At 34.7% G+C, this 23916-nt stretch overlaps 3 protein-coding genes across 3 annotated transcripts; 2 read left to right on the top strand and 1 right to left on the bottom strand.

Moving 5' to 3' along the window:
- Positions 1–4282: 4282 nt before the first annotated feature.
- LOC129874494 (histone H3.2) lies at positions 4283–4922 on the bottom strand. Its single transcript, XM_055949788.1, has one exon. The coding sequence runs from the start codon at positions 4844–4846 to the stop codon at positions 4436–4438; it is 411 nt and encodes a 136-aa protein (XP_055805763.1). The 5' UTR covers positions 4847–4922; the 3' UTR covers positions 4283–4435.
- A 2686-nt stretch (positions 4923–7608) lies between these two features.
- Positions 7609–13651, top strand: LOC129874411 (OPA3-like protein). The gene is made up of 4 exons (XM_055949699.1): positions 7609–8155; positions 9376–9510; positions 12272–12358; positions 13069–13651. The coding sequence occupies exons 1-4, from the start codon at positions 8027–8029 to the stop codon at positions 13225–13227; spliced, it is 510 nt and encodes a 169-aa protein (XP_055805674.1). The 5' UTR covers positions 7609–8026; the 3' UTR covers positions 13228–13651.
- Positions 13652–15487: 1836 nt separating this feature from the next.
- LOC129872022 (transcription factor VOZ1-like) lies at positions 15488–23730 on the top strand. The gene is made up of 5 exons (XM_055946856.1): positions 15488–15618; positions 16205–16446; positions 16859–16990; positions 22036–22543; positions 22726–23730. Exons 2-5 carry the CDS (start codon positions 16240–16242, stop codon positions 23280–23282), a joined length of 1404 nt encoding a protein of 467 aa, XP_055802831.1. The 5' UTR covers positions 15488–15618; positions 16205–16239; the 3' UTR covers positions 23283–23730.
- Positions 23731–23916: the final 186 nt, after the last annotated feature.

The following is a 23916-nucleotide window of genomic DNA, read 5'->3' as shown; positions in this document are numbered from 1 at the left end:
TTACAAGATCGTGAAAGATTCATGAGTAAGTTTTCAAGTGCCGCACGGAGGTCTTAGTTGAAGTTTAAGTCCGTGACACTGAGCTCTGAAAATTTCACTATCCATTGGAACATCCGTTCATCAGAATTTCCCTGTTCTTTTTAGAGAGAAATCAATCACCCATTTTATCCCTATTCATTACTTTGTTGGGGTGGAACTTTGCATCATAAGATCTTGACTATTCCTTTTTCTATGATTTTAGTGGACTAAGACTCAGAATATTTGTGAATTTGAGTGTAATATATGGCTTAATTATTGCAAAAAGTATGTCTAATTAGGGGTGGGCGTTCGGTATTCGGTTCGGTATTTTTAAAGTTCGGGTTCGGTAATTCGGTAATCGGTAATTTAAAGTATATACCAAATACCGAACTTTCAAACTTCGGTTCGGTAATTCGGTAATCGATAAATCAAACTTCGGTTCGGTACGGTATTCGGTAATACCATATTTTTTTAATAGTTAATATACAATAAAAATTTATCCGCATTTAATATTTACATTAACCTAAAGAATACATATCTTAACTTACATTTTTATTACTACACCATAATTCAGTAATATATGCATTTTAACTTGTCGAATATGGAAATTGAAATTGCTCGTAAGCCACATTCTACGGAGGAGAAATGATACATCGTAAACAAAGAGAAAATAATTTATGAATTGATACAGAATAAAAAAAATATTACCATGTAATAAAAATAATGAAAAAGAGTGAAAACAAAAATCTCTAATATATCATACATAATTTTTATACATATGTTTTTCTTTGAATTATCCAAAAACTCTACATCACTGCAGTAATTATTAATTAGTTCCTGCAAAGATATGAAAGAGTTGGAATCTTTCGTTTTCAATGTAACTACCAAACAATTTATGTAGATAACTAACGTGAGAATCATGCAAAGTGAAATTAGAATTCTTAATCAATTGCATAAATTTGAAATTAGAATTTATAATTTTTATATGTACATGAATTAAATTTTAGCAGTTATCCATAATGTACGTATAAGTGTGCATATAATATACGGTAAACGTGGGAAAGTTGAAATGAAAATGGTAAGGGAAATGAAAAAATGAGATAGTCCTCTTACTATACTCTTATTTTTTTGGTAAATTTTTTTCCGGTTTTTTTGTAAAAAAAAAAAAAAAAAAAAAAAAAAAAAAAAAAAAAAAAAAAAAAAAAAAAAAAGTTCGGTATTCGGGATTTCCCGAATACCGAAACCGAAATACCGAATACCGAAACCGAAATACCGAAATATCAATTTCGGTACCGAATACCGAACCGAAATACCGAATTACCGAATACCGAAATATCCGGTTCGGTTCGGTAATTCGATTTTCGATATTTTATGCCCAGCCCTATGTCTAATGACTTGCATTTCACAATGCAGAAGCCTTCTAAGAAATGATAACTCGGGAGAATGTGAAGAACAAATGCAGAATCAAAAATATTTGTCTTTAAAAGAAGCAACTACAAGAAAAATGTTTCTGTTAATGCAGTTCCCAATTCATATACACTAGAAAGCTAAATAACATATCTAAGGTTTCAGCATATAAATAACTTTTTCAAATTTTGATAAGTTGCTATCGAGGTACAGCAAAATTAGCTTTCCTTAAACTTATTCAACTCCAGGAAAGCTAACTCGAAGTTTGTGAATGTACTAGTTGTGATTATAAATTCAAGTCTCACAGCCACCAACCATCATCAAAGAATTCTCACTAGCTTTGCAGGAAAAAGAATGTGATCTCACACATGGAGGGATTTAAACACAAACATATAGATAAAAATATCCTAACAACTTAAGCTTTAACATACAATTCAACAGAAACAATGTCATGAATTCCAACCTCGGTCAGTGCTTCCACTCACACAGCCACAGAGACTAAAGGAGATTGGGTGGAAGCACAGGGAGATTGATAAAGGTGGAACACCACAAGTCTGATAATGAAAAAACATTACAACAGCCAGTCTAATGGTAATGTACAAAGCAATGGCACTAGAGGTTCCAATAATACATGGAGAACAAACACGAAAACAATATGAAGACATAACGGACATGGAATGTATACCAGCAGTTTACAGCCACTGTTCTTTAAAGCTAACATTACACCCCTTGGAATTGGCTCGTCTCAATGAAATTGTAGCATTGTCCACCGATAGAGGGGAATCAGGGTTAGGACATAATGAATTCCAAGCTTCCTGACCTGCAGATGGACATTTCAGGATCCCTTTTAGAGGCTTTTTTGACAAATAAGCTGCCTCCTTGGAATCAATTTTTGGAAAAAAGACTAAAACATCCTCATTGGAATCATCAATTGCACTAATCTCTTTAGCCTTGCCATAAGCAGAATCATCTCCTGACTTACCCTCACTAACTTTGACTAGGACAAGATCCTCACCCAAACCAAATTCACTGCCACTTATACGGGGAGAGACACCATCATCTAAGTTACACTCACTACCTTTGCCTTGGACACGATCGTCAACCATGATGTCTTCTTTGTCACCCCAAAAGCCAGCAGAAACATCACAGAAGGTAAATTCTGCAATTTTGGCTTGTTGTAAGTCATTACTATTTGTACCTTCTTTATGTTTGCTTATAGTTGTGTCAACAAGATACTCTTCTTCCTCTGATGATGTCCGAACAAGAACATCTGTACCTCTTTGCAATGAAGAGTTCTTGTCTCCCTTTTTCCCCTTAGGCAATTTGAACCATCCTTCACTCAACAAAGGTAGAGAAGATAGATTCTTTAGAAATGAGGTCTTCTTTGGAGCATCTGACAACTTTTTCTTATCAGGTGTAGTCAATAATGACATGGCAATCACATTGGATATGAAAAGTTGACAGATAGCACATTTGATTTGCTCATGTCTCTCAAAGGATGAAGCCTCTGTAAGACCAATCATTCTCTGGATCCCAAGAACTTTGCGCGCCAACTCTCCTAATTCACAATGCTTATATTTGGGATTTTTGAAATACTTGGTGGCAATATAGCCAATGTCTACTTTATCTTTAGTCAAACCTAATTCCTCAAATGGGAATAAATCTTTCTTTTCTGGGATTCCAAAACCAACAAAACGGATCCTCTCATCCGTAAGGAATTTTAGGACAGGATCAGGTAGTTGTTCCCCAGAATGAAACCTGAGGATCAAACAACCTACTCCAAAACACAAGAGAACCAAAATTATGGTGGGATCACGAGGGTGGTGCATCACATCAAGGCCAACAACAGGTGGACGAACCCAAATCTTACCTTTTGGGAAAAGAAAATCAATTGCACATAAAGATTCAAACTCTTTGGCCTTAAAGGTAATGCCCTCTAGTTTAACCTCAAATCTATTAGTTCTCAAATATACCGTGCCAGCCATTGCTTGGTTTGATGAATGAGATGATCCTAATATTGTTGGATTGGCATGACTGGATGTAGAAAAGATTAGCAAAAATATGAGTGTTCCATAAGAAATACTAGAGAAGGAACAGCTCTCCAAAAAAAAATGAGACTTGACCCAATATTGCAGGGTAACCAAGACCAAAGACTGGCAAGAGGTACATCAAAATGTCATAAAAATGATATTCAAAACTACAAGAGAATAAAAGGGATAAAAGGACGGGAGATTAGTGGATAATCATTAAAATTGGATGGTTCTGCAAAAATATGACACTTGTAAGGCAGGCTTTGTGTTTGTCAGTTATTAATACTTTACCTCCACAAAATCCTGGTCTTTACACCACGGCAGATAATGATCAACAGTTGAAGCATTTTGCATCTATCCTCAACTTGAGTCATATTCAATTTCAGATATTATCTGTTCCACCAAACTTGGAGAATACCAATCTTGACTTTAAGGAGAGCAATTAGTGATTCGCATTAATGTGAAAATGCAGGCTTCCTATTATTTCTATTTTCTACATTTTAATCAATAAATTGTAAGCTCAAGAAACATCCTCATCACAATTAAAACCATAGAGACGAGAACAAGATAGATTTAAAAGTTATAGTATGGATTACCATCTAATAATACGGCAAACGTTAATCACATAGAAACACTCTGGTCTATGGACATCTATCATCAGAATAATTTTTTTCTTCACTCATGCCATAATTATCAATAAGGTTCTTCTACTCCTTTTAATTAAACAAAATTGGGAAGCAATTTTTTCAAGCAATACGATAATAATGAAAAAGTTCCAATACAAGAATTTATACTGAAATGAAAAGGAATAATTAAAAAGACATCAATTTTGCAAAGAGCGCTGATGATTCATTAGAATACTTCCAATTAAACTACATATTCAGAATCGAGAAAATTCTGAATCAAAATACACTGGAAACCCTAGCAACAATCTACCATTAATTATACTTTTTCATCTAGTAGCTACCATGAATTCACATTTATGCCCTCTCACCCCTAATTCTCCTAGCAAGCTGAATATCCTTAGGCATAATAGTAACCCTTTTAGCATGAATAGCACACAAGTTAGTGTCTTCAAACAACCCAACAAGGTAAGCTTCAGCAGCTTCCTGGAGTGCAGCAACAGCTGAACTCTGGAAACGGAGATCAGTCTTGAAGTCCTGAGCAATCTCACGAACCAAACGCTGGAATGGGAGTTTACGGATCAGAAGCTCAGTTGACTTCTGGTACTTACGGATCTCCCGAAGAGCCACTGTTCCTGGCCTGAATCTGTGAGGCTTCTTCACTCCTCCAGTAGCCGGAGCTGACTTTCTGGCGGCTTTTGTGGCTAATTGCTTCCTCGGAGCTTTTCCTCCAGTGGATTTTCTGGCGGTTTGCTTTGTACGAGCCATTTGGGAATTAGGGTTTAAGAAATTTGATAGAAAATGATACAAGGTTTTAGAAAGCTTTTGAGATGGTAATGGAGGGCGAGAGGAGAGAGAATTTAAAGAAATTTGAGGGCAGGAGGAGGAGTGATCTTGGCCGTTGATGAATCGAATTGAATGGATGGACCAGATTTGGGGATTGTTTGGTGTAGTGGATCGATGACGTGGAGGATCTTGTGCGTTGGTTTCAAATTGAATGGGTGCACATCGACGGTTGTGATTGGCTTAATAGTATGTTTTAAGTTGCGGATCGATGACGTGGATAGATTTGTGCTTTGTGAATAGGTGTGGTAATCAGGCACGTCAATTCCATTCTCATCTACGGCTCACATTTCCCAAGGGGTTTTGGACAAAGATGACATGAAATATGCATTAATTCACTTTTAACCTGATTTTATTGATATAAAATAATACACATATAACAAAGTACTTATAACATTTGATTTACAAGATTAAACTATATAATTACTGTGGGGTTTAATATCATAAACATAAATGATATATTATTAATACTGACATAACTTATAAAAAAAATTATGTATTAAGAATATGCATTAACATACACTAGTACTAATAAGCATATCAAACTTCAAAAAATATTATTAAAATAAGCATTTTATATCCATATGTTATGTTAAATTTGTATTGTTCCTCCATACTCTTTCAAAATTAGTTCAAATATACAAATTTCCTACATAAAATGATCAAACAGGTATATTTTAATTAATTAAAAATTAAATATATTAAATTTTGTATCGTAACGACCAAGATTTAAATTTATAAATAATTGAGGAACTAAAATTATTTTTCTCCCAATAAAAAATTATTTAACATAATAGTAGTAGAATATATGGGAAACGCCAAAGATGCCCATGGATTGTATACGTTGAATTGAACAACTTTACCAACTTTATATTAGGTGTGATTGAAATAAAATCACAAAATAACTTATATGTAATTGATTATTTTAGAATTATAATATTATTTTAGTATAATTTATATAAATTTTATGATGTTAAAAGCTAAATATATTATTTTTTATTTTTAAAAAAATTATAAATTTTTTTAAAAATTTATGAATTTCTAATACAAACACTCGGATACATATAGGAGAGAGGGATGTATCTGAGATGGAATGGATGTTACATATAGGGGATAGAGATGTATCAGAAAATGGATTAAACATCCGGATATATATGAGAGAGATGTATCAAAGAGGGGAGTAATGTATCCGAGAGAGGGATAGAGATGTATCAAAGAGGGGAGTAATGTATTCGAGAGAGGGATAGAGATGTAACAAAGATGGGAGGAATATATCTAAGAGAGGAATAGAGATGTATCAGTGAGAGAAAAGTGATATACCTGAGAGGAGATTTTTGAAACTTTTTTAAATGGTAGAAAATTTTAAAAATTATGATAAAATAAGATGTGTATTTAGTAGCCTGTTTGGATTGACTTATTTTTAAGCAACTTATAAGTTGAAAACTGCTTATAAGTTAAAAAAAAATAGGTGCAGGCCAACTTTTTTTTTGACTTATAAGTTGTTTTCAACTTATAAACTGCTTAAAATAAGTTCATTCAAATAAACTCAACTATTTATTGGGTCTTATTTTAAACACAAAATGACTTTAAATTGGTCAATCAAACACTCAAAAAAAGTTGAAAACAACTTATAAGCAGCTTATAAGTCAATTCAAGCGGCCTCTAGGTAATGTTTCTATTATTTTTATCCATATAACTAATTCAAAAATAATTAATTTCGGTATAACTTACACTTTGTTTGGATGGTTGTTACGCGTTGTATTGTATTGTACTGTTAGTTTAAATATAATGTGTTGTTCTGATTGTTACTTAAATTTTATTGTATCGTATAGTTTAAATCTATCATCAGGTAACGATGAAAAGTCTCATTTTGTGTGACGGTCGATCTGGTCTGATCACGTCGTTAACTTAATATTTTCTTCTCATTTTATCTCTACTTATTTTTAATGATCATATTTTTATCATTTATCCTACCTTTTCATAGTAATTTTATCCCATACTCTATCTTTCTTATAAATTTATCATTTAAATTGTTGATATATGATATTATGTAAGTGTAATAATAAAAAATGAAATAATTTACTCAAATATTGTATTTATTGAAATAATACTGGATAGAAATGTGCAAAAATCGAACCAGCCGATAAATCGAATCAAAAAAGTGTTTTTGGTTTATTTTTATTGGGTTATTAGGTTAACAATTATTTAATGGTTTTATAAAAAATAATTATTGGGTTATCGGTTCGATAGTAGTTTTATAATATTGGATTATTGGATAAATGGATAACCCATTAAGCCTAATAGTTTACTAATTTAATTTTTTAGTTTTTTTTACTCATACACAAATATCAAACAAAAAATATTAATATAAATATATAATTAATTAACCACTATATCATATTATTTAGTATTTAGTATTTAATTATTCTTTAGGCTTTGCCAATGTAGGTTGAGGGCAAAGGTATGTAAGTTGCTACAACGTCGGCTCCAGAAATCGTATATTTTTTTTTAAAAAATATTTTTTTATTGATTAAATTGAACCGTTAAGGACTAAAAATTGATAACAAATATCTTATTGATTTAAATATCGATTTAACATATTTAAAAATTAAAAATTGATAAGTCGAATTAATAATACTTGAAATCAAACTGAATCGATCATATACACCCTATCGCTGTATCTAATACAGGACGATGGAAAGTAAAGTTATCCGGAGACAATTTTAACCTCATTCCCTGGAGTTTATCAATTTCCAAACACCCAAGATCTCTGATTTCGACTTTTCAGCCATCCCACCAATCAACATTCAACGGAGAGAAGTCAACGAATCACATACTGTAGTACTCCCTCCCGTCAAACATCTTCACAATTTTTATAGGCATTTCTATTTCACCACATTTCAGCTTCCATGAAAGAACCTTCACCTTAATTCCACACGCATTTTACCTTATTCCTCAAGAAATCAGCCCTTGATGAACTGGTCAACTTACAATTTCATGAATCCTTACATATAACTGCTTGTAGAAGCACACACAATGGAACGTTTTTAACGTTGATTGGTTTCCTTTTAGAATTACCCAGATTGAGAAATTGTTGATACAGTAATGGCCCTCCCAGTATTGAAGCTTGGGACACTTGCATTGAAAACACTGAGCAAACCCATTGCCAGTAGGCTAAAGAAACAAGCTGGGTTGCACCCCAAGTTCCGTAATATAATCGTCAGCATCGCCCAGGTAATCCCTGATTATCTTGGAAATCATATCTAATTATCTGTCATCGTTATTGATGAAACAATTTTCGGTTTCTTTTTCTCTGTCTTTTTGTTACTTTGGTTTAAATTGTTGATTACATAGGACATGAATTTGATCTAAATCTCCTTTTTGGTATAGCAAATTAGAATGAAGAGGGCATAAATTGGGCATTTCTTCTGCCCCTCCACCCAGAAAAGAAGGATTGGGTTAGGAGTAGGAGTAGGACTAGCACTAGCAAAGTTTCTAACTTTTTATGTGTATGAGGACTTCATATTTTGTGTAGAATTGGTGACCATATAGGGCATAGATTCCAATTCCGTAATAAAAGCTCTTAGTCCCTTTTAGCAAAAGGGTTGTTCTTGTTGCTGGTTTATCGCATTACCAGAATCTAATTGGGGCTATTCGGACTGATAGTGCAATAGTTGTAGTATGTATCAGTAAGTGCTGGGAGAAAGAGTTTGCTGTGTGGCTGGTTTTAGACTTTATCAGTGAAAAGTTTAATTGACAAGAGTATAAGTTTATGTCGTGTGAACGACCTGGAATTTTGCAATTTTACTGTTCCTGTTAGTTAGTTATAGTTGCACATCGAGTTCAGTTAGTTATGAGTTATTGAAAGAGCATAAATAATGCAGTCGCATAATTCCCCATTCAGAAAACAAAATGCAACAGAACCATTATCAGATGCCAATTTATTTCACATGAGAAGATTGGTTATCATTTTGTTTTTGGTTATAACTTTGGAGAATTGTGCTTTGTTCTTTAGCACTTGTAGTTTCTGAATTGAAGGACTGGTAAGATTCATTTAGGTGATCGGTGATTCTAATGGTTACATCTTAATATACCTTATAAGAGTGGCTTGTGTTCCGGTTGAGGAATTTTAGTGCAGTTTGACCAAGGGGCAGAGTGCACGTCATCTCTAAATAGCTGATCGTTGCATGTGCGTCTTTACTTTTAATAAGTCCATCCGCTTTTCTTGCTCTCTAGTTCTTTTAACCCCTTAATAATGCAATGCAAGAAATGCTCTTGCATTCCTCTGAGCATTTCACTCTATTACGCCTCAGTGCATTATTTCAGCTATTTATGCTTCTTTAGTAGATGCAAATACCTATCTTTCAGAAACTTTTTCCTTCATATGTTGATCTTTTGAATTCAATTAGCATTTCAAATTTCGTCTTTTTGAACACATCCATTGCTGGAAGCAGGCAAACCACCGGATGACAACAACAATGCAGAGGCGGTTATATGGTCATGCAACCAATGTAGAGATACGGCCTTTGGATGAAGAAAAAGCTGTTCAAGCTGCTGTTGACCTTCTGGGGGAGGCTTTTGTCTTTTCGGTATTGCCTATTTTCTCACTTGACTCTGTAATGACATGTCTAGATAGTTATCTACTCTTCCTCTGTTTGTTAACTGTTACATCTCATTATTGTTTAGAAAAGAGAATACACTTTGCTAACTATTCTAAGGTTTGAATTCTTGTACATTGAAAGCATGATATTAACTCTGACTGCAGTAGTCGATGTAGTCATCTTACCTTTGTTACCCAGACTAGCAGTGGCAACCTCTAATGATCCACATAGCCCTTGAAATCTCGGGCATCAAAGTTGCGTTGCATCAATATATGGGAATATGCCTGATTCAACATGTTCGCCGAATCCTTCTCTGTTCAACTGCCTTATTATTTCCTAAAAACACAAAGCTTAGAGGTCTAAAACTTGTGTACATGAAAGTCTCATACCTACCATCTCCAGATACACAACTAGCTTTAAAATTTGCTGCAAATCTGAAATTTCTGCTTACTATTTTCCAAAACATCAAAGAGTATTATTCTGACTGATCAAGCATGAGCAAGTAGGTCCTAAATTAAGTGCTGTTAAACAATACAGATTTGAGTTGAGAATTGTTTATGACTAATTTTACATGATCATTAAAATATGAAGCATATTGCTTTGGATGATCTGTATGAAGCTTAGTAGTTCCAATGAATTATGGTTAGTGCTATTGAGCAACACAGGATTGATCTAAAGAATTTCTTATGATGAACCTCAGTTGAATGATTTTTTTGGAGTAATTTATATTCATGAATTGTTTACTTGTGGAAGAAGGAAAAAGAAAGTCGTTTATCTGAAAACTCCAGTTAAAGATACCATGTTGAATACCCACTTTAAATAATCAATGTTGATAGTGTGCTGATTGAACACATTTTGGTGTAATGACGGTTGGAATGGAAGATAAAAGAAAAGTTTCAAAGTCCTGGGTCTCTCATCAGTTTCTTTGGGCCTTTGGTAGAGTACTGACATGTTATGAAACTATTCTTCTTTTTTGCAGCTTGTCCAAATAGTATCCTTTATAGCCCATTACACCGACTTAATATTAGAAGGTCTAACCTCTGGTTCCTCACAATTCCGATGTCATACTATTGGGTTGTCAAAAATAATAATGCCTGATGAAGACTACTATATTTTCTCTTTTATTTTCTGAAATGTTAGAGCAAAAAAAATATTCAAGTATAATTTTAACCAACATTTTACACTGACTGCACTTTCTGGTTGTGCTACAAAATCTTGAACCGAGTTGTGTCATGAATTCCCTTTCAGTTCTCTTGGATGAATTAGACTGAACTCTTGGGTTCTAGTGCTGATCTCCTTCTCTTCAAGTTATCATGGGTTGCTAAGTAAGGAAAAGGAAAGTACCAAGAGTTACACTTGAACCCCTGGGCTCTAGTGCTTATCTTCTTCTTTTTGAGGTATCCTTTGTTATTAAGAAAGGGAAAGGAATGTACTGATAATAATAATTTACTCTTTATGCATGGTTAGTCAGCAAGCAATGAAAAACTCTGTTACATGAAAGACTTAACTTCAAGTTAAGTCCTAGAAAAATATTTAGGAAACTTGAAAGCAAATAGTCTGTATTTTAAAACTCCATTTCTTTCACATAAACAAATGCAAGAACATGTTTTTGTTTTTCGTTTTCCTTTTCTTTTGTGTATTTCAAATTTCTTAAGAAATATATTTTCATGCAACTTTCTTGACATCCCATAAAAGAGAGAAATCAATCTTTTTCTTTTAATTACTGCTTGTTCTATATTTTTAAGAGTGGTCAATGCCAAATTTAGATCGTACTGAACACTATATCATATTTAAGACATCCCTAGGAACTTAAAACTGCACCTCTGCATCTGTATAAAATTATTAGAACCGACTTCTAAATTTCATTGACATGATTTCTGTTTCGTGTTTTTCACTTAATTGTTGTAATTCAATTTTTATGTCGATAAATTTCATTTGAGCCTTTCATACCTTTTTTTTGGTTTTTCGCCTTTGACAATACTGTCATAAATAACCTTTATGGACGATGGTCAATAAAGCTGGAGTTTAGCTCATGAGATTTTGTGGATTATTACCGATCCAAAATAGGAAGATTTTATATTTATTTAGGCCAAAGCTTGGTTTATCCCAGCTGTTTATGCTATCTCAAGTTTCAGATTAAGTCTGTCCTTCGCAAAACAACTATATATTAAAGGGCCAAAACCAACTTATGATATTTCTCGCTTTTAGATGTTTTAGTGGAATAGTTACATAATGACGGAATAGCTAACACGTCCTCATGATCTATTTCATCTTTCAAGATTGACACGAGGAGTCAAATGCTGTTAGCCTGTTGATAGAGTTGGGAGATTTAGAAAACCACCATAGTTGCAGCTGCTGGCAATTAACTAGTTTCCAATGGCACTAGAGAATGAAAAAAATATATTTAATGGTCTCTGTCAGCAGCTGGATATTTAGAACAGCTGTGCTATGTTGGAGATGATGCACATCTTCTGGAACAGACTATGTCATTCCCGTGATGCACTTCCGACATGTCAATTTCAGTGCAATAATTATCTGTTTCAATGGTTTGCCAATTTCTTGTGAGTAGTGACACGGTAATGAACCATGAATAATGCTGCAGGGAGGGCATCATTATATTTGGTTGAATCTGTTAATAATGATGGTCAGTTTGGAGTGATGCAATGGCACTTTACTTTGGTGTCTTGCATCTGGCACCTTTATATTCTCTAATATGTGCTTTGGCTACTTTCTTAAATTGCTGAAACAGGTTGCAGTTGCTGCACTTTACTTTGAGGTGCAAAGAAGTTCTCGATCAGAAGCTAAAAAGGAGGAACTTCGCAGGCAAGAGCTGGAGGTAATCTCTCAAATTCTTCGGTTACTTGTTTGGTCTTTGACAAACTCTTTCGTATCACGCAAAGTAAAAACACTGAACACTCCTAAAAGTATGTGTTGTTCCTGTGATTTTATCTCAGTAAACATCCACTTTTGCATCTCTTTCTCAAGTTTATGGTTACTAATTATAATTGTTAAGAGCCAACTTTTGAGGTTGAGTTAGAAAGGTCCATTTTTGAAGTATTCTTATCGTTATTTATAATAATAATAATAATTATTATTATAAATTAGGTTATGGTTACTTATTTCTATCTCAATGCAATTTTATGGAATGGGTCCAGTAAAGCGACCACTTTTTGGTTGACTGGCTGCTGATCTAGTCCCTGTGATCTGCCAAATAACGGACCAATTTTGTGCCACATCCATCATTACTCTTGCATACAACTCTTAGAGAAGATAGGTGGATGCGCTAAGTATCCCTTTAATTGCATATTATTTCTATTACTAAACCTGTAAAGGCACCCTAATTTACCTGGCTCTTTGCAGCAGTAGAAGGAACTGTTGTAATTTTTTACATTGAATTTTATTAAGTCTGTCTAAAACAAGTCTTTTCTGTTCTATTACATCATGAGTTGAGATCAAAAACCTCTATTAGCTCTTATAATGAACTGAAATTCATCCTTACTTGAAATTTGTTTGAGCTATATTTGAGATCCTCGTGCGTTTTCTCAGCAAATGAGGGAAAGAGATGACGCATTGTCACAAGAGGTGGAAAGCCTGAGAAGCAAAATTCAAGAGCTTGAACAGTTGGCAAGGGGACGAGGACTAGCTGGAGTGTTCAATTTCAGACCTTCTCAGGTTGAAGAAGGCAAGGTCCCAACACCAGCATGATCTATTGAATGAAGTTTGGTGGCAAAATGATCAGTTGTTTTCTCATTCTTTGGAGCCAAGAATCATATGCCTTCTGTAAACCAGAAGCCTAGGCTCCTTGTTGAAAATGAAGTTGAATCTTTTAAAAATTTCCATTGATGTGATCAATAATGTGAGGTTATGAAGCAAGAGTTCCATAGCCTGAGTTTTTGCTATGTCCTCTGAATTATGGCACTATACTAATGATTTTACATATGTCTAACACCACATGCTTAAGAGACTTGTATACTTAGCATCATAGGGTGCAAATTGTGAAATGTTGGATTTGGAGATTATTGTTCAGCCATGTTCTAATGTTCAATACTGGTGAGGTGACATTTTGACAAGATGCACTTTACCTGCAAAAGTTATGTAATACAAATGAAACACCAATTTTTATACTTTAGCACATTTCAATCCCATCCTATAGGGATGGGTGGCATCATGAATTGAATACAGCCTACATGGAATCTTGAAGATGGATAGTGGGGTGTGCCCTTTATTCCTTCCTTGCCTTGCTGTTCCTCTCTTTTTACTTACCCACCAAAAGGGACCTTTTTCCTGATGGATCTGGATTCTGCTCTCAAAGGCTTCTATCTTATTTCCCAAATGTGTGGTAGAAAGGACCAATCTCATTGTGCCACACTAATTCTAAAAATAGAGGTCCTATTTTAATGTTTCTTTTTTCATTCTTCTTTAACTTCTTGGTCCATTAGAAATACATATTAATAGCATATTTAAAATTCAAAAGGCATTTTCAAGGGGAAAAAAGGAAACTAAGATTCAGGTCAGATGAAGTGAATGTTTTCTCAACATAAAAAATAATAATAATAAAAAAACATATGAAGTGAATGCATCAACTTCTATAGACTCTTGCACGCAATTCTTTTTAATTTGTAATGGCAGTTAGTATAACTCAATTCCAACCCGAGAAATTGTGGGTTGTATTCTTTGATAAATTTTAAGTGTATAAATTTAAAATAAGAGATTAAATAAATAAAAGATCAAAAGAGTAAGATTTAATAGAGGTTACAAATATATTATCCTTAATGACTATTGTGAAAATGAAGGATGAATTTATGAAGTTAACTGTCCCATACTAACTTAATGATGAATTTTACACTTATCTTATTGATAATGATTCTATAATATTTTCTAACAAGATATGCTTTCTTCATATACCTCTTTAAAAATAAATCGTAAAAAGCTGAAATATATTCTATTTTTTAAAATAATACTCAGGACTTGTTGATTTACCCCGATTAGCATTCATTAGTTGTAAATATATTTTTTTTACTAAAAAACAGTATAACTCTGATGATTTATTGATAGACGTTATTAAGATTTTATTCAAAAATAAATTATTTACTATATCGATACTAATGCTTCAATGACTGAAATTTTTTATTCTCATTTTATCTGTTTTGATATCTATTCATAATTTTTTTTATTCATTAAATGAATATTAAAGTTGTGTTTAGAATTGTAATTTATTGAAAAACAATTATATAAAGCAACACGAAAGATATGTGATGGTTGATCAAATATAATGTAAAATAAGTTCCTGAGCAATAAGCGATAAATTTGATCAAGTTGGTTAGGTGATGGATTTACATTTGACCAAGTTTGATTAAGTGGTGGATTTACTTCTATTGAAATAGATAAATGTGTTTATATCAAATTTGTGAATAGTTATTACATGATTATGGAGCAATTACATGATTACTAAATAAGGCTACTAATAAGGAAAAGAGGAGAGGACTAGACCTGTCCCTCCCACATAAAGTGCTCAACTATCTACTAACTATCTACTTTGATAATTGGTCTTTGCATCTTTCTACGTAAGATCATATCCTCAATAAACTAAAATTATGCCATATTCTATCTATCACGCTTTCATAATTCTTGTTCAGTCTATCTCTATTTCTCTCTTGCTATTATTAATCTCTCGCACCTTTTTATAACTAGCATATCCGTGGTTGATATATACTTTTTATAATTTATTCAACATAATAACACCAATTTCATCACGTGCATGTAAATGTTATAATTTTCAATTAATCTATATATTCAATGCAACAAAACTAAAGAAATATTGAAGTTAACCAGTAGAATAAATTTTCAGTTGGATTTAATTTTTTTAGTTTATCTTAATTAACACAACTGCCACGTAGATTTTATTATTTATTTTTCTCAAGGGTTTGGATAGAAATATATATATACCAGTCTTTTAATCGGCATCGAATTTCGAAGAATATATATAAAGAGAGAAATCACAGACAGAAAATCAAAACCCAAAAGCAGCTCTTACTCTTACTCTCTCTCTCCACTGTTCAGAGGACGCAATCTCTCCGACCCACCTGCCGATAACCGGTATGAACCCAATTCATCTTCCCGTTTGGGAATTTACTGTTTTAACTTACTGATTTCGTTTTTTTTTTCTTTTTTCCATTGACTAATTTCAGAGTAATTGTCTACTTTTTTGCCATGTTTTATTCTGTTTTTTTTTAACCTTGCTTTATATGTATATTCCCTTGATAATTGTCTAGTTGATTGTGATGCTGCTGTATTTCTTTTGATTCCCATAATTAGGGTTAGTATATGGTTCTTCCGCCGTTAAGATCGCCTTACTTCCTGGTTTTTTGTTGAATCGAGCAAATTTGTGTCTTTTCTGATTTGGGTCTTACGAGAGTTTTGGTTCTAGAGGGTATGCTGCAAATTGGGTTACTTTTGGTGGTTGTTACTTATGTTTGATTGTTTGAGAATTTCGGTTTGGGTTTAATAATTGATTTTCTCTACAAAGGTTGGATTTGTTGTGGTTGTTTTTATTGCTTTTTCTAACATGAAATCCCGAATGTGATCTTGTTGGTTATATTTGGCTTATGTTTTGTGCTTGATGGTGGAATGGAACATATAACTGCGGTAACTTTAAAGCTAAGAATGTTTTGACTTTTTGCAGGTGAAGAATTGAGGGGTTTCTTCTGTTTGATTAGAATGGGGAAGGGTTCGAAGAGCGGTGCGCTCTTCAAGGACAAGGCGAAAAACCGTGTTGACGATCTGCAGGGTATGTTCATGAACCTGCAATCTGCAAGGAAAGAAAGTCGAACTTATGATGCTGGGGTTCTTGAAGAGCAGGTCCACCAGATGCTTCGTGAGTGGAAGGCTGAGCTCAATGAGCCTTCCCCTGCCTCTTCTTTGCAGGCAAGAACCAACCTTATGCCCTTTTAGCAGGGTGTGCCAAGTGGTTTTACTTTCCTTTACTGTCCTGTCTGTCCACAATGTCCATGTTGTGATATTGGCTGGTAGACATCAGTCCTAAATCAATGTGATCAAATTTTGATATTTGCATGTCGACCTGTGTGTATCTTTATCTGTGTGTTTGTGATGCCTAATGTTATGTTTGGTTGAAGCATCTCGAACAAATGCTTACAATTTTTTTGGATCTATTACACACTTCAAGTGTAATTGTGTTGGTGTCTCCATTATGGTGTAGTTGTGTGCAATCGTGGATACTAGTGTTTTAAGTATGTTTCTGTGGTCAAGCCTTTGTATATAGTTTTAATGCACATGAAGATATTAGTCGTGAGTGTTTATCTTAATACATGGTGTGCAGGGAGGAAGCCGTATGTCATCAGATCTCTTCAGGCTGCTGCTTGGTGAGGAGGAAGATGATGCTACCAGCGCATTAGCGGCTGCTAAGCCTGAGCCTGATGCTCAAAAACATGATGTTGCTGGTTTTCAGGAGGTAATTATTTTCCTTGAGATTATCTTGTGCATGCGATGGACTCTTGACTGGTATAGTTTGTAACAGAATGAATCTTCTCCTGAATCCATTTTAGAATGCGGTTGATAGATTATTTATCTTAGGAGTTTTGATTTCATTGTAATTCATTTACTTCTATACTCGTCTTTGTTTGATTTGATCCAGTCTCTGTTTTTTATCGTCCCAACTTAATTGATAGTTGACTCTTTGTTGCAAATGGAAAAAATTCAAAAATTCTGAACTGAAATCATTGGTTGTTGATGGTCACAGATCCAAACTGGATGACTTTGTTGGACATGACCATCAGGTTCATTCCGATTCAAGACAGAAAAGTGGCTTAAGAGTGACTACTTTTTTGGCCTATCTCTACAACTATTCATAGCCCACCTGTCATACCTCCGCATTGGGTCATCCATGTAGCTCCTCTTCACATACTTGAACCACTTCTATTTCATTTCTCTCATCTTGTTCACCATAGAGGCACTTCTAACTTGTCGTGAATATCATCATTCCTAATCCTATTCTTCCTTGTGTGCCCATACATCCATTGCAAAATCCTCATTTCTGCTACTTGCATCTTTTGGACATGCGAGTTCTTGACTGGCCAACACTCTCCGTACAACATAATTGGTCTACTATCAGGCTCCTAAACAGCAAGTGGAATGTAGGGAAGAGGGGTAGAGAGGAGGAATAGCAGAAGATTATCCTTGCTTGCATCGGTGGATTGTGTAAAAAGAAAGGAATGCTAGGTTTTTTAAGGAACTAAAAGCTCTATCCAGAAAATTAGGATGAACTATCTTAGTCTCTTCCTTTTTTGGTGTAAATCGAGTGCCATCAATAAATCACTCCAGCCCGAACAACATCCATCCAGAATCGACGAGTGTAAGTGATTTAGTTGACTTAATTGGCAGTGTCTAAAAATATAGGTTTTTGGACAAGGTTTTTTGTACCTTTCTTTTTTGGGGTGTGTTAAGTTTTTGCTTAACAGTACTAAAAATGTTATCTTCCTCAAAAAAACCAACCACTTTATGAAAGTTACCCTTAAGTCTTGGTGGCGCCTTCTTATCACATAAGACACCGGATGCAAGCCTCCATTTCATCCACCCGCTCCATTTCGATGTGTAATATCATTGCAATCTCCCCATTCTCTTGCATTATAGATCCAAAATTCTTGAAACGTCCTCTCTTAGAGATTCCTTGAGTATCAATCCTCATTTCCACATTTGCCTCGTGAGTTATGTCACTAAACTTGCATTCCAAGTACTCTGTCTTAGTTCTACTCCACCTGAACCCTTTAGATTGTAGGGTTTGTCTCCAAACCTCGAATTTATTGTTAGCTCCATTGCAAGTCTTGTCAACTAATACTATGTCATTTGCAAATAGCATACACCAAGGCACCTCCCCTTGTATATGACGCATCAGTTCATCCATCATCGGGGCAAATAAAAGCGGCCTAGGAGTTGATCCTTGCTGTAATCCCATCATGACCCGGAAGTGTCATGTCTTTAGAAATTATCCCTCTTTTTTATGAGAAAGATAAGGATCAAAGTTATGTCATGTCTCATGTATTAAAATGTTTTATCTTTTGTTTGGAGAAGTCAAAATCTTAATCCCCCAACCCCCCAAATTTCTCCATGAACTTTGGTCAAAATATCCAATGTGGATTGATCCAATCCCACACCAGTGCAGTGTTATCAAAGGCAAAAAGTGTAAAAAAGCTCTAAGGTCTATTGGGGCTTTAAGCGCAAATAAAGCGTGGTCTTTAATGAAAAAAGGTGCAAAAGGACAAAAAAAATACAAATATATATGTTTAGTCCAAGACTAATGATTATAAACATGAATGACAAAGATATGACCAAAGAAATTGAAAAAGAAAACTATGATAAAGTGAAATATTAATTGTTTAGTCACTTATTTAGAAGAGGCTCATTAGCAAGGAAAAGTTTGCCTTAGAACCTTGCCGACTACACTGAAGCGCACATAAAGCGAGGTGAAGCGCTCAACACGTTTTGAACCTCGCTTCAGAGCTTAAGCGCGCCTTTGACTACACTGCACCAGTGTTGTGTCAACGCGGACTTGGCAACAAAATGAAGAGTCAACACAACTTAGATGGTCAAAGAGTAGTTTCTTTTGCTCACCGAAGTGGAAAGCAGATGAAATAAATGACAATGAGTATTACATGTCTTCTTGATCAGTAAGAGTGCAACATGTTCTTTCTTTTTTTAAATTAAAAAAAATACCTCTTTATGTAGATGACTCTAAATTAGTTCAACTCAAAGCGTCAATGATCAATGGTCACATTTTCAAACCTTCTTAATAGTAGAAAAATATGGCACTTTTGAAAGGGTGGCTGGTTGGTGGAGAGGAATAGTAGTATCACTTCTCCGTTCAGTGCAGGTTGTGGAGAAGTACTATAAAGTCATGGGAAGATTGTAGTGTTCATATTACTTTTATGGTTGGAGATAGGGAAACAAGTTAGCTTTTGGAACTACAAGTGGTGCGGGAGGATACTTTTGAGGGTCTCCAATCAGGACTCAAATCACTATAAGTGGTGCGGGAGTTACTTTACAAGCAGTTTATATCATCTCATAATCAGGACTCACAGAGGTGGGTTTTGAAGAGCGATTATTTCCGAAGTTAAATTGTTTTATCATAAATTGTTGGTGAGAGAGGAGATATGCTTTCCACATTTCTCAGTATGGATTCCTAGGGCGCCAGGAAGGTGTGCTTTTTTACTTGGTTGGCAGCAAGGAGTGATTTTGATAGCCGAGAATGTGAGAAGAGAAACGTTACTTATGTTAGCTGGTGCTATATGCGTTGGATCTTTGGAGGGTGGTATTGAATTATTTTTTGGGATGCAGTGGTTGATACGAGACACTTTCAGAAATGTTTTATAGTGCTGGGTTGATTAGAAGCAGAGAAGATAACGTTGGGCATGGGAGGTTGCTCGTCGAGCTCTTATGTGGGAAGTATGGAGAGAGAAATAGGTGAGCGTTTGATGAAATTGAAAATGACTTTGTACATTCGAGGAATTGCCTTTTGAATTTGATTACTCTTTTGTTCACTCTTGAATTCCTATTTGTATAGACGACTGGGTGTCATTTGTAGAGAATCATATTTTTTTTGCAGAGTCTATGCCTTTTGGTATACCTCTTGTATGCGGGTGCTTTCCCAATGTTTGTAACATTATATACCTTATCAACAGAAAAATGATCTCTTGATATGTGAAATACTTTTGTATCTGTCCTGGTAGACCATAGTGTGGAATTTCATTACATTGATAGGTCTTGTGTTCTTGTAGAGTAGGCGCTTATTTTGGTATAGCTGAAACATGTGTCTTTTTGTAAATTGAATCTAATATCTATTGTATAAAACCTTTTCTACTGTTGTCTTCATTAGTTTCTTTGATCTACTGTCCCAGGGAAGCTTGTAGGTAGCAGGTGTTCATGGTTCGGTTTGGATGTAACCAAATCAAATCAATTAAGTCGTTTTTTCATCTCTTCGGTTTTGGTCTTTGTTTTCCAGTACATTCGGTTGTCAGTTTTTAAAATATATGAGAATATACCTCCAAGAACATGTTAGAATGACTATATTTCAACATAATACTACCAAATCAAATGGAATATATATATATATATATGTAATCAAGTTATATACGTAGCTTCCTCCCAAAAAAAATTGTATGCATTGTCCAAGAATTTAGCCATTCCCAAGGAACATAATTAAATTGATTACAATGATTTTTTTTGTGCAAAAAAAATTAAGATCTAGTTATGATATACCAAGATATGTATCTTGATAATAATTAAAATAAACAATGATGAATAATTAAAGGACTCAAAGATAAGTTATTTCAAAGAACAGGAAATAGATTTTTAGCATTATCAAAATAAAAATTACAAATCAAACTAGAAAGTAAAGGCAAACACCTAAATTACAAACCAAGAGTTCATGAGATTAACATGTACGTAAAATTTTATATAAAAATACACATATATATGTGTGTGCGCGTGCACAATCCTATTTTTCCATAGGTACTTATATAGTTAGGTTGGTTAGGTTTTTCGATTTTTGGCTTTAAACCAAAACCAATTCAAATTTTGTCGGTTTCTAAAATTAAAAATCAAATCAAACCATAACTTTCTTTGGTATGATTTGATTTTTGGTTTTGTTCGGTTTTTGGTTTTCTGTGAACACTCCTACTTGTAGGTTCTGAATTATGGTTAGTTTTTTTGGTGCAAATGATTTTTCTTTTTGAACCACAAAGTTTTAAGTTCTATTGCCATGTTGGACTAGTTGGTGAGTGTGTGCTGACAATGGAGATCTATCCCAGAAAGTGCTTTTAGAAGTATCTCAAAATTTGGAAACTGTGAATGTTATTCAGTGTTCCCTATTCCCTCTTTTACACATCAATCAATCAACTGTCACACCAAATTAGTTAGGGCCAACTTCATGTACTCATTGTATCCATTCTGCTCTATTGTGGATTCAGTATTCAAAGGATCATGATAGCTAGACTATTTTCCTGTTGGCCTTTAGCCTATCAGGATATTTTTCCTTTAATCCCGTCTGCAACCAGTTGTGCTTTGCAAAGTTCACAGAGGCTGAGTTCTCTCTCTGTTACATATGTTAAATAAATTTATTCGTACCATTTGCTGGTTGTTTCTTATTCTGTTTTGCTCAAAGGAATCAAGATAGTAGTTGATTAATGACCACTTTAATCAACTTCTTGATATAGGCAGCTTGGTATTTTGAACTTGAAAATGCTTTCCTCCAAATTTTGCCTCATAATTTGTTGTGTCATGACTGACCATCTTGTTGAAGTTTTATTTCTTGTTTCAGTTTCATCACCTGTTTGCTGACATTTTCATTTTTTCTAGCCTCATTCTCTAATGAATGTCACTCCTTAGAGACTTCTTGACCATCCTTTTTCAATTAGCTTTTCTCGAAATATTTTTTCTTTTACCAGTTTCACCCACTAATTTTATCCATGAACCCTCACTAGTTAAGTGATGTGTTTTCTGCAGGGTTTTAATGCAACTCCGGTGCTGCAGGAGCAAGGTTACCAGTTGATTGATCAGTGCAAAAGTACGCCTTTAGTGGTCAACAATGCAGGGATTAACAACCTAGGCGTCGGAACACAATTAGATTACCATTCTTTTGATCCACAGCAAGACTTTGATCAGTTTGGATTTGATGCTTTAAATCTTTGTCTAGAGGATGATTTGCCTCCTATTCAGATCAGTCCTCCACCTTCTGCTTTCCTGGGACCTAAATGTGCACTTTGGGATTGTCCTCGACCTGCGATGGGGTCAGATTGGTGCCAGAAGTCTCATGACTACTGCAGTGACTATCATGCTGCTCTTGCACCTAATGAAGGCTATCTTGGAAGACCTCCAGTTGTTCGACCAATGGGTGTTGGCTTAAAGGATAATTTACTTTTCCAAGCTCTAAGTGCAAAAGCACATGGGAAAGATGTTGGTGTTCCGGAATGTAAGGGTGCTGCCACTGCAAAGTCCCCTTGGAATGCACCAGGTTAGTGTGCTAAGACAGTTCTGTATTTCTGATTGCTGAATGTCATATACAAGATCAGTTTATTCCTGCTTTGTTTTTCTTGTAAAATCTGATATATATATATATATATATATATATATATATATATATATATATATATAAATAATAATCTGATATTGATTTGTTTGCTTGTGCTTCCGCAGAGCTCTTTGACCTTGAAGTTGTTGAAGGTGAAACAATCAGGGAATGGCTTTTCTTTGATAAGCCTCGAAGAGCATTTGAAAGTGGAAACAGAAAGCAGAGATCACTGCCAGATTATAACGGGCGGGGTTGGCATGAGTCTAGGAAGCAAGTGATGAATGATTATGGAGGGCTGAAGAGATCCTACTATATGGATCCACAGCCGATGAAAAATCTGGAATGGCATCTGTATGAATATGAGATCAGCAAGTATGATGCATGGGCCTTGTACAGATTGGAGCTGAAACTTGTTGATGGGAAGAAGAGTCCAAAAGGGAAAGTAACGAATGAATCAGTTGCTGATTTGCAAAAGCAAATGGGAAGGCTCTCTGCTGAATTTCCTTTGGAGAACAAGCGCTCTGTTAAAGGCAGAGGAAAGGCCAACTCAAAGGATGCTGTTACTAACGTTCCTGCTGCTCCAAATCAAACTGTTCCCACTGCTGAAGGGTTTGATTATGTGACTGGTGCACCTTTCCCCGACTATCTCGTTGATAATTTAGGTGGCTACTACATAACATAGTCTGGATAAGCAGTTGGATGCTTTTAAAATAAGTTGCATTTTGTCTGTGTATTATACATCACTCTCATCCTTGACTCAACCTCCATTGGTGGCTGGAGTTAAAACGGAGGTTCTTGTTTCCTTCTTGTAAGGCGGAGGCAACTGAGGAACCCGTCCCGTTTCTGTAGGTATATTTGTCAATACATCATTGTCATATAAGTGTTGGTGAAGTCTAACCTCGGAGCATTTTTAACTGCTTGAAGATGAGGTGGATAATCCCAGTTTACTAGTTCAGTTCACTTTATATACGAGTCAAGTTATGAACGTGAATGCATTTAACGGTTCTAGTGTTGGATTCGGTGACGACAAGGAATGATCATGAAGTTTTACTGATCTGCCTTTGTTTTCACCTGGCTTTCATTGTAGTTATGACTTACATTGGAATGGCAGTTTCATATGACAGTCCCAATCCTCCATTAACACACATACTAGATAACTCCGCCCATCAAGATTTTAAATAGATTCTGTTTGATATTTTAACAAAGTTTCCCGTTGCTCATTCAGTGGAACTGCTAGGCTGCACTCCCGGATGCCTATCGATGATGGCACATTGCCCAAACGAGTTGTACATAGACATTTTATAGCATAAATAATT

Source organism: Solanum dulcamara, chromosome 11 (genome assembly GCF_947179165.1).
Source record: "Solanum dulcamara chromosome 11, daSolDulc1.2, whole genome shotgun sequence".
Taxonomy (NCBI): Eukaryota; Viridiplantae; Streptophyta; class Magnoliopsida; order Solanales; family Solanaceae; genus Solanum; species Solanum dulcamara.
This window is presented reverse-complemented; position numbering and strand designations above follow the sequence as displayed.